This window comes from Capsicum annuum, chromosome 12 (genome assembly GCF_002878395.1).
Source record: "Capsicum annuum cultivar UCD-10X-F1 chromosome 12, UCD10Xv1.1, whole genome shotgun sequence".
NCBI classification, from domain to species: Eukaryota; Viridiplantae; Streptophyta; class Magnoliopsida; order Solanales; family Solanaceae; genus Capsicum; species Capsicum annuum.
In genome coordinates this window covers 114,751,736-114,764,169 of record NC_061122.1, presented here as the reverse complement: position 1 = coordinate 114,764,169, position 12,434 = coordinate 114,751,736, and the positions used below count along the sequence as shown (strand labels likewise).

At 37.1% G+C, this 12,434-nt stretch overlaps 1 protein-coding gene and 1 non-coding gene across 2 annotated transcripts; one reads left to right on the top strand and one right to left on the bottom strand.

The window, feature by feature from the left end:
• Positions 1 to 8,917: 8,917 nt before the first annotated feature.
• LOC107849189 lies at positions 8,918 to 9,847 on the bottom strand. The gene has a single exon (XM_016693831.1). The coding sequence runs from the start codon at positions 9,845 to 9,847 to the stop codon at positions 8,918 to 8,920; it is 930 nt and encodes a 309-aa protein (XP_016549317.1).
• A 1,014-nt stretch (positions 9,848 to 10,861) lies between these two features.
• On the top strand, positions 10,862 to 10,967 carry LOC124889903. The gene has a single exon (XR_007048816.1). It is a non-coding gene; the product is annotated as a small nucleolar RNA R71 (small nucleolar RNA).
• The last annotated feature ends 1,467 nt before the right edge of the window (positions 10,968 to 12,434 follow it).

The following is a 12,434-nucleotide window of genomic DNA, read 5'->3' as shown; positions in this document are numbered from 1 at the left end:
AATGAACCACATTTCACCTTAAGGAATACATTGTTTATGTCGTCATATCAACTACACTTGTAAGGTAATAACAACATGGTAAAACAATTTTCCATTAACTTCGAAAAAAACTTTCTTTGTTTATTAATACAGAGTGAGGGGAAATTGACTCTCTTTGTACATTAAATTAGACCATTGTGTTTCAAATACCTCTTTATATCTTGCAGTAGCTCAAGACTAGTTCAATTTTACAAATTCCCACCTTTCTTATGACTCAAACTAATTTCAAAATATAGAATTGTGTTCATAACCACTTCAAAAGTCATAGGTATGGAGAAAATCACAATTTCCTTGTTCGTTCACCATACCTATGAACCTATATGTTCAAAACCATATTTTAATCAAGAATAATCATAATTAAACCATAGAAAAATATTGTTCAACAATAATCTTTATAAACCCACAACCCTTGTTTTCAAAACTAAAATAACTCCATATGAACAACAGTTTAATACATATATATTTAACAAATTAACAATGAGAAAAAAGTCACATGCCTAAAATAGTAAGATGTACGGAAAGAAATCACTCTCAAAGGCCCTAGGTGGTCAACCTCTTGAAAACCCTAAGTATTCTCGACCTTGAGGATTTGGGAGTATTTGAGGAGTTACTTTGATGTGTTTTTATGTGCTAATGACACCTTAAAGGGGTTATAAGACATAGGTTTCAAGTTGTGTAAGATAGGAAATATCTAGAATGCCCTAAAATTAAAAGTTGAGAAGGTCCCGCCTTTGACTACGGGTCAACCCTTAACTCGTAACCACTCCTTACGGCTTATTACCATGAGTCATAAATAAGGCAGTACCACCAAGTCACCATACATTGTTATCTTTACAACTCATTGGCACTACTCATAATAGGACCCTACGACTCATAAGGTCTAGTCGTAGTCAGCACAGAACCTAAATTCAGACTTACACTAGACACTCTATGATTACACCTAATAACTCATGACATATCTTTATGGCTCTTAGTGAGCCACCCATACATAGAGAAGAACAAGCCACAAACTTATGGATTTAGTTATGACTTGGTCCCTAGGACCTATAAAGACACCCTACGACTCGTAGGGTGAGTCACTATCATGATAGTAAGCTCAAAGCTCAAGAAATTTTTAAAGGACAAAAATTTAAGGTGTTTCACCAGGCAAGTTCTGGATTTCATACACATAGGGAATAAGGAAATGCCTCACACACATTGTACAGAGTCATATTTCTAGTCACTATCTATCCTATTTATGCAATTATTTTCCATAATTATTATAGCCTAAATTCTAACACCATTACCAAATTTACACAAGTATACACAATCACACCATTGTCAAAATTTTAGGTGGGGTATAATTTTCTCAAACAATTTCAACAATTTTAAGACAATCACTCAAAATCAAGTCAACTGGCTTAGGTACACATTTTCTTCCTAATTAAACATCATAAAACATCATAAAACAAAAAACACATACATTTAAACAAAACTATACAAGTTATTTCAGCATTCAAACTATAGCCATGAAAAGAAACATGGCAACAAAAACCACGACGGCTAAATAGTACACCCTCAACCCCAATTAAAAGCATATGCACATTCACCAATGTATATAAAAATATCAAATGAGGGATGAAAACATACATGGGTGCACAAGGTTCCAGCTCAAACTATGTCAGCATGGGGGCCTCAAAGCCCAGCGGAGGCTGGGACACACATAGTAACAGTGGCACCAACTGTGGTCGATGACTTAATGGTGTCTCTAGTAGCAGAGTTGTACTACCACTCAGGTTTGTAGTATCGACAAAATAAGATCTACCAATTTCAGCCGCCTTATGACTAGTAAATTTTTCACTTATTGATGCTTAAATTTGTGCGTACTACTATTATTTAAAGGTGTTAATGAGACAAATTTGTCATTTAAATGAACTAATTCCATGTTTTGCAGGCATACAGCTGATAAGAGGAAAATAAGTAAGTAAGATGAAAAGGGATCAAAAATGGAAGAGTTAGTGAAAAGCTAGAAAGACAGATGCAGGAAATGACCCTCGATTACCACCATTGTGGTTTGAGGGTTGTGATCGTGACCAACCCCAATTAGTCAAGGAATGTGATCATGATTAGCTCACCATGATCATAGGAGCTATGATTACGATCAATCATTTGCAATCACAAAAACACGGAAAATAACCTAGGGGCAAAAATATAATTTCCCAGAGTTGGTTCCAATTCTCTATAGGACAAAAAACCTTTCAATCCCCTATGGATATCTCTAACTAGAATTTGAAGTTCTTGATTTGTAAGACCCTACTAATTTGGCCAAGAGTATTATAGTTAATTTTCCAATTGAGTTTAGTTGTAATTGAAGTTACATTGGAGAATAATCGTGCTTGCTTCTTCAGTGGAAGCACTGACTGATCATTTTGGTATATTTCTTTCCTTAAAATTCATGAGTAGAAAAATATCTATCTTGAGATTATGTTGAAATAGGATGCAAATATGTGTGGGTTCTAATTATTAGTGTAGAATCTTGGTTATTGATGTTGGGTTTCATTAATACTTTCTTGTTGAGTGGGAATTTGTGGGTGAAAATCCCAAATTAGAACTCCTTAAAAAGCATATGATGGGTGTACCCACAAAAATGGTAAATGCAATAGCATTGAAGGGATGATGAAGAAGAGGCCAAGAGGCTTGATGAAGAAATTAGATACTTGGCCCCCTATAGCCCTCTTTCAAGGAAATTATGGGTTCCCAAAAATTCACCCACATTCCTCTTTTAAGGATGATGAGAGTCTTTAAGAGTTTGGGGTTTCCACCTAACAAACCCATTTTAGGTATTAGGGGTTTTCACCCAAAAATCCCAACTATTTCAACCAAACAATAGTGGAATACGTAATTAACAATGTAGAATTACACAGACACCTATTCACCCAAACACAATTACACCTTAGTTCAACATAATCCCAAGACTAGAAAATTTAGCTACTCATGAAATGAAAAAGAAGAAATATAAATAATTCATTCATGGCATCCATAACAAATGGAGGACAAGGAAAATCTTTACTTTACACTTCAATTTCACTAACTTCAACTTGAAATTTTAAGTGCAAAAATGTTTCCCCAAATTCTAGGGCTCACCAATTCTCAAATTTTTCAATCCTTTCTTATCAAAAGATCCATGCCCCTTAGAGTTGTCAACATGGGCCAAGCCCTTAGGCTGGCCTGACTTGGCTTGTAATTTGATAGAGTTGGTCTTTAATTTTTGTATCCCATTTAAGAACAGGGCTTTTTACCCCAGCCCTAAAAAGCCTTTAGCCCATGGGGCATGAGCAATGTGGGTTGGCCTAGCCCGTGGGCTAGCCTATTAGTTAAATACATGCAATTATTTAGGTTGCTTATTAGTATTTTTATTTGGTTTAAAGGATATCATGTCAAAAGTTATTTAATTTTGCCATTAGAAGTATTTCTTGGGGTGTTGGAGACTTGATTAACAAGTATTAATGCTATGTAATATTGTCTAGTAATATTTATGTTTATTAGAAAATATTATTTTTTAGAAAGTAGGGTGGTCTGTGAGGCTCATAGCCCCTCGAGTAATGGTATGGGCTTCGTATTTTTGGCCCATCATTTTGATGGGCCAACCCAGCTTGGTCCATCAAAATTAAAGCCCGTATGGGCTAGCCCGAATAGGCTGGGCCGACCCATATTGACAGCTCTAATGCCCCTCAAGAAATAAATATGTGTGCCTTATATAGGAAGTGAAATCAACTACATCAAATTATAAAACTGCCATCGGCCAAAATCCCGCTATGCTGCTATCACGACCATAATAGGATTAACATGATCACAGTGGATGACCAATCTTGTATGGCCGCGATCGTAGCCCTCAAACCACATTCACAGTAACTGATCTTGATCCGTATAGGGTCTTCAGTTCCTCTCCTTTCTATCTCTATTTATGTCAAATCCACATCTTTCTAGTTCATTACCTGTGTGCATGAAAAAATATGGAAATTAGTTCATTTATTAACAATCATGTCTCATTTATGCATTCAAATCATAATGGTGTGCAGAAATATTGGGAGCAAATGAGTGGTAAATTCACCACTCATCAACACCCCCAACTTAGCGCTTTGCTTGTCCTCAAGCAACACTACCTTTTACCATCAGACAATGCACGCGTATGCCCAAATTGTATGACCCAATGATCACAATGACTTAAACATGAGTACTACTATAAATAGCTCTTCAAACATGGGTAAAAATAATCTTCACGACACCCCTCAACATAAAAAATGATTTTCAAGGATGCAAAAGACTTCATAGAGCAACCATGTATCAATTACCAATACTCTAGAAGTGACTCACCTTTTTGACCGCAACTACATTATACTCCTTTTGCCTTAATTTTTGGGAGGTGACAAAATTAACCACCTCAACTTGTTTACATGCCTCCTCACAAGAAAGAAAATTCCACACACCAAGTTATCAAATGCACAACAAGGAATTTAAGTGTAAAACACACACACTCTCTATCTCTCTCATGAACTTTTGATGCTAACAAGTACCATTCCATAGGCTTTCCCCTATTTTCAATCGCCATACAATGAATACACTTGGTTGGAGATATCAAAGGGATTTTTGAGCTTGTAACGCAGGTTGGGGGTAGGGTAGGATATCATTTAGGAACAACATGGCTATACCCTCCATGAACATCTACATCACACTATTCTATCCAAATTTTGAATATGGGCCACTTCTTTTTTTATTCACTTTTTACACATGTGCCTACTTTAGTTTCCTTGGTTCACTCATTTTCTTTTTATTTCTTTTTCTTGTACCATTTGTGCTTATCTTTCCTTTGTTGGATCCTTTCTTTTTCTTATTCATTTGTTCTCAATGTTTAAGACCATAGGCACTCACTTACAACTTCATGGCTCAAAGTTACCTCTTCAAATCTTCACCACCCCCAACTTAGGGTTTTAGCCTAAAGTTGCAAGTTTAAGTTCAAGGAGGGTAGGGCTCAAAAGAGCGATAAGAATTAAAAGGCTCTCGTCTTACAATATGTTCACCAAAGAAAGGTATAAATGCTGAAAGTGGGTAAATAGGGACAATATATATGCAAAGGTGGGCTTTTTAGGCTAAAGTAGATTTCCAATGTCGCAAAGGTGGCCTAAGATCATCTCACCAACCAAGTATAAAAAAATTAGCCTTAAGAGACTAATATGGAAAGTTCTATATGGTACAAGTACACATGAGATCTGGATAAATGAGCTCACCACACATGGCAAGCTCGCCAAGGAGGATCAATTGCCCCTTCCGATAGAGACAATACTAGAGTATCTACCAATTATCAAAAGCCAAAATATTTGGAGTCACAAAAATATAAAAAGTCTTGTTACAAGGACGCTCACGTCCATGCCCTTTATTTGTGAAAAACTTGGATGGAGAAGGTGTTTTCTTTTTCATTTGTACTACATACAATTTTCTAACTATGGCACTAGCCCAAGCCTTTGTCTTGTATTTTGGATTTCATACGGGCAAACCATGGCTACTTAGACTTTACCATAGGTATAACTGTGATCCCAAATTTAAAATGCCACAGATACACAGATTTTCTTTGCATTTATGACCTCGATGCTATGGGTACTCAACTTCCCCTGTATTCATGGCTCAAAACACATTCAGGATTATTTTTCTTTAAGAATGCCGTCACTCAGTCTATCATAGGTAAGGGCACGTCGAAACAAATAAAACAAAGGTAGTTTTACACAAACCCACACCCCCAACTTAGGAACCTTATGTTCCCTCACTTCAGCATATATAAGAATTATAGGGGTTAGAAAGGACTCACTTATGAAGCAAACAGAATGCCCCTTGGATGCTATGATCAAGGCAGAATGTCCTGCGATCGTAGCCCTCCGACCGGGATCACGATAACTGAGGCCAACATCCCCTGTTTTTTCTCTATTTTGATTTTGATACATAGCTGCCATTTTCCAGCTCTATTTTTTCCCTATTTTTTGGGGAATTAAGATTACGTTAAAAAACCTACAAAATATTGAAACAACAATAAATAATTGAAGGATGGGTTGCCACTTATCAAGCGCCTAATTTAATATCACGGTACGACTTTTCTTTTTAACCACGTAGCATCTTGAAAGTGAACAAACTCCACCTTAGCCACCACGGGACCTTTCACATTGTAGTGCTTCACCCTTTGGCCATTTACCAAAAACTTCTTTTTTTCATGATCTTCCAATGCAACGGCACCATTAGGGTAAAGTTAGAAATCACAAATGGCCCTGACCATTTAGAAAGAATCTTCCCCACAAAGAGTTTTAAACAAGAATTATAAAGGAGTACATTCTCGCCGACAAGGAATTTCCATCTTAATATTCGAGCATCATGCCATTTCTTCATTTTCTCCTTATACAATGTGGAACTCTCATAAGCCTTGAGTCAAAAATCTTCCAACTCGTGGAGTCTTGTTACCCTAGCTTCGAAGGCTTCTCCCCAATTTATGTTCAACCTCTTAAAAGCCCAAACGGCTTTATGTTTGAGCTCAACAGAAAAATTATATGCCTTTCCAAACACCAATTAGTGGGGGGACATTCCAATTGGGGTTTTTTAGGCCGTTTTATAAGTCTAAATCACCTTATCAAGCAACCTAGCCTAATTGGCTCAGCCTATATTCAGCGTCTTCTCAAGTATTGCTTTTATTTCTTGATTTGAAAGTTCACCTTGGCCACTCGTTTGGGGGTGATATGGGGTATCCACCAAGTTTTTAACCCTATAATTGTCAAGAACGGCCCTGAATACCCAATTATAAAAAGGTGAGCCTCTGTTACTAATGATAGAACGAGGTGTTCCAAACATTATAAAGATGTATTTCTTCAAAATTAAGGTAACACTTTTGCTCTCATTATTTGGAAATGACACAGCTTCCACCTATTTAGAAACATAATCAACTGCCACCAATATGTATTTGTTTCTGAATGAGCTCACAAACGGGCCCATAAAGTAAATTCCCCACACATTAAAGAGTTCAACTTTGAGGTTTGGTTTGAGAGGCATTTCATGTCTTCTTGAAACACCACCTTGAATTTGACATTGGTGACATAATTTTACCCACTCAATGGCATCCCTATGCATGAAAGGACAATAATACCACATTGAAGGATTTTAGCGGTGGTCCGAATTCCCCCATAGTGACCACCGTAAGGTGAGGAGTGGTAAGCTTCAAGGATATCATTCATCTCAACCTCCATAATGCATTGCCTAATCACACCATCTACACACTCTAGAAATAAGAATAGTGCATCCCAAAAATATCTTTTCGTATCAAATAAGAACCGCTTCTTTTAATGGTATCTAATCTCCTCGGGAAGTACACCACTTGCGATATAGTTGGCATAGTCGGCATACCAAGGTACTCTTTTTCCTGCAAAAGACATGAGTACTTTGTCGGGAAAAGCATCATCAATTTAAATTTCTCCATGCCTTTCATGGTTACCTTAAAGACACAAGAGATGGTCAGCCACTTGGTTTTCCCACCCCTTTCGATCCTTTACCTCTAAGTTGAATTCTTACAAGAGTAAAATCCATGTAATTAGGAGCCTTTTCTCTTCCTTATTTTCCATGAGGTACTTCATGGTGGCATGATCTGTGTGCACTACTACTTTCATACTTAACAAGTAGGCGCAAAATTTTTTAAAAGCATACACAACCGCTAACAACTCTTGTTCGGTAATAGTGTAGTTGTGCTGAGCCTCATTCAAGGTATTCCTCACATAATAGATAGGATAAAAGAGTTTCTCCTTCCATTTACCTAACACCGCACCCAATGTAATCCCACTTACATCACATATTAATTTAAAGAGAATGACTAATCTGGGGCCACAATAATAAGGGATGTAATAATCAATGCCTTAAAATGCTTAAAGGAATTTAAGAATGCCTTATAAAAGTTGAATTTTATCTTTTCTCAAGGATTTTTCACATTAGATGAGCTATTTTATAGAAATCCTTGATAAAACGATGATAAAACCCGGCATGTCGAAGAAAACTCTGAACACCCTTTATGAAAATAGGGGGTGGTAACTTTGCAATTACCTATACCTTCACTTGACCGACTTGTATGCCTTTCCCTAAACTTTGGGGCCCATGAAAATACCTTCCTTGGGCATGAAATGTCATTTGTTCAAATTTAGGACAAGGTTAGTTTCTGCATATCTCTCAAGCACCTTGCTTAGATACTCAAGACATAAGTCGAATGAGTTCCCAGCACCAAGAAATAATCCATAAGGACCTCCATTGAGTCTTCATCCATATCCACAAATATTGACAACATACAACATTGAAACATTGCCGAAGCATTGCATAACCTAAAGGGCATTCACTTGAATGCAAATGTCCCATATGGGCAAGTAAAAGTCGTCTTCTCTTAGTCCTCTAGAGCGATGCATATTTGATTGTACCCATAATAACCATCTAAGAAGCAATACTATCCTCGACCAGCCAACCTATCCAACATTTGGCCAAAAAAAAGGAATCGAACAATGGTATTTTTTGGTCCATGAGTTCAACTTCCAATAATCTATGCATACCCGCCACCCGGTGACCAATAGGATAGTGATAAGATCATTATTTTAATTCTCAACTTCCGTAATGCCACCTTTCTTGAGGGCACATTATGCTGGACTCACCTAAGTGCTATTTGATATAGGATAGATTACTCCCGCATCAAGCCATTTTATGATCTCTTTCTTCCCTACTTCTTGTATGGGTTGATTTATCCTCCTTTGATGTTCCATACTTGGTTCATGATCTTGCTCTAGCTTGATTTTGTGGGAAAAAATATTATGGCTATCCCTATGATATTCGCAATTGTCTATCCAATGGCACTAATAAACCTTTTCACCACCAATTTCAAAGCTTCCACTTGACAGGGATCAAGGTCACTTGCAATGATGGTGGGTAAAGTATCTCTGTCCCCCAAGAGCATACGTTTAAGATGGGGTGGCAAAGGCTTTAATTTAATTGTTGATGGCTCGAGAATGGATGGTTTTGCAGATGGGCTCTCATGATTTTTAAGATCAAGGTTCAACTTTACTGGGTTCTTGGTATAGGATCCAAGTCCCATTAAAAATGTAACCACCTCATCAAATTCTTCCACCTCTTTCCTTTTACAATTCCATAACATTCCTACAAAAGGATCATCCAACAAACTCACTTTAACATGATTTGTCACCTCCCCATTAATGACATCAATGATCGAGATCACTTGTAAGTCCATCATTTTCTTCATGGACTTAAATACATTGAAGGACACCTTATTATAAAACCAAAACTTTATCTCACCAGATTCCACATTCACCAAGGCCTTCCCGGTAGCTAATAATGGCCTCCCAAGAATTATAGAAATTTTAATAGCCATTGCACAATCCAAGATCACAAAATCAGCTAAAAAGATGAACCAATCAACTTTGATTAGAAAATCATGAAGAACTTTAATTGGCTTCTTGATGGACCGGTCAGCCATGATCAATTCCATCATAGTAGGTTGCGGCTTTGTCAATTTGAGCTTGTGGAATATTGCATATGGCATTAGGTTTACACTTGCTCTAAGGTCACACAACGCATTCGGAAACCTGAACAATCCGATGGTGCATGGAATTATAAAAGCACCAGGGTTGTTCTTCTTTTTTGACAATGTGCTTGACATGATAGCACTACAATGATGTGTTATTTCTATTGTGTCATCTTCCACAAGTCGCTTCTTAGATATCAGATCCTTCATAAATTTAGCATACTTCGGCATATCTTGTAAAGCCTTAACTAGGGGAATAGTTATGAATAGTTTACTAAATTCATCAAAGAGTTTGTTGAACTTTGCATTTTCTCCCTTTGGTGAGAACCCTTAAAGAAATAAGGGAGGAATATTGCTTGATGGCATGGAGACAATTCGGAGCTCATTTATCTTTACTTTTCAAACACAACCCTACTTGGTTTTGGCTCATCATTCTTTTACCTCTTTCTCCTTGCCTTTGTTTTCTCATCCTCTTATTTTCCATTACAATTCTCAAGCTCCATTCTAATTTCGATACCTTTTCAATCTTAAGTGCCAATAGTATTTACTACCTGTCCACTTGGTATTTCTTTATTTTACTTCTCCATGAAATACACCGATATTTGATTTAACCTTGCCTCTATTTGTTAGATGGCGGTTGAGTGGGACTCAACTATTTGGTGAAGCATGGAGAAATCACTTCGTATTTCTTGCACCATTTTGTCAGTCCCCTCAACACAGATCAATATCTAAGAAAAAATTTCTTCATTGATGCACCTTTTCTTTCCACATTGTGTCATGCTTTGACTTTCATGGTTTCAGCCTTTATTATCGACTTGTTGTTGAGAGGTAAGGTGGAAACCCTCTGTATATTTAGGAAACACACTCAATTTCACATTAACCTTCTCTTTCTCTACACTTTTACATGGTTTAACCTCTATTGGAATTATCACACTTACACTTTCAATTGGGGCTCCCAACATATGATTCGTAGTAGCTCAAGGTGTGACATTACCTTGATCATGTTTGCATCTTTTTTTTCTTGACCTTTTCCATCTTAGCACATAAAAGATGATGAGGGATCCCCCATGGCCACCTTGGCATCCATAATGTTCCATTCCTTAGACAAACTCGCTACTTTATCCAACACCTTTGATTCAACCCCATATGATGATTTAATGAGCGATGAACCGGATGCATTATATCTATCACTTTTTTGAGTCTTTCAATGCCCTATAGAAGATTTGGAGAAGCATCTTATCTGACATCTCATGGTAAGGACATTTCAAGAGCTTCTCTTTGAATCTTCCCCAAGCTCCATACCATGGTTCTTCATAGAGTTGATGAAAATTAATGATTTCATTTCGCAATTATAACATCTTTGAAGGTAGGAAGTATTGACATAAGAAATCCTCTGTAATACTTATCCACGAGGTGATAGAACCGGCAGGCAAAGATCTTAGCCATAGCACCACCTTTGCCTTTAAAGAGAATGGGAAAAGGCGTAATCGGATGGACCCTTGGGATATGTGTTCTATATTAAAGGGTGCACAAACTTCAACAAAATTATTTAAGAGAAAATTTGGGTCCTCATGTGCTTGACCCCCAAAAATTCCCTTCAAATGAAGCAATTGAAGCATCACGCTTGTAACATAAAATACCTTGTTTCCCTCATTGAGGGGAATGCTGATGGCACTTTCATGCTTTTTGGTGCCAATATAATCCAAGCTATCTTGACTCACGATTATTCAAGAAAGATAGTGATAACCTAATCAAAAATCAAAAGCAACAAGGAAATTTAATCAAAATCACAACGAGCATACCCAAAGTAACATTAATAATATGCTAGTGAAATCTAGATTTCACACCCTCCCCTCCCCACCCCCCACCCCCCGAAAATGGTACCATTTTGATAACGCTCACCTATACCAAGCAATTTGGTAGAGGACGGTTGATGTCAATAGCTCAACTTTTGTTGAGGTTGAATCCACGAGGAGCAAAATTTAGATGTCGAACTTACTAAATAGATACACAAAGTGTACACAACATAAAACACATAATGTAAAGTGTGGGGGAGTTTGTTTTGAACAAAATCTTATCGTTATCAACTCAAACAACATACTAAGATATCTCTTTTTGTTTGATAATTCAAATTTGGAGGGGTCTTGGGATTATGTCTAACTAAGGGAAAGGTGTGCATGGGGTCATGATGGTTTTGTACAATTCCTAATTATTGATGACATGGTAGGCTAGGTTAAGAGTCCTTGAGGCTAATTGGTCAACAAGGCCTCAAGAATGTCACTCCTTGACTCTTTCTAGTACCTAACGAGTGTATTAGTAAAAGCCACCCAAAACCTCATTTAGGCATCCCAATTTCTAGAAAAATACACATGACAAACCTACTCTCCATATACCCTTATTTCTAAGATGGAAAATAAAGTAAGCTATATTCACAATTGTCCACTAATGCTTTGGCCCCCTATAGCCCTCTTCAAGGAAGTTATGGGTTCCCAAAGATTCACCCACATCCCTCTTTCAAGGATGATGAGAGTTTTCAAGAGTTTGGGGTTCTCACTCGACAAACCTATTTTAGGTATTTGGGGTTTTCACCCACAAAATATCAACTATTTCAACCAAACAATAGTGGAATCCATAATCAACAACTAAGAATTACACAAACACATATTCACCCAAACACAATTGCACCTTAGTTCAACATAATCTAAAGACTAGAGAATTTAGATACTCATGAAATGAAAGAGAGGAAATATACTAAACAATTCATTCATGGAAACCATAACAAATGGAGGAAAAGGAAAATATTCACTTTACACTTCAA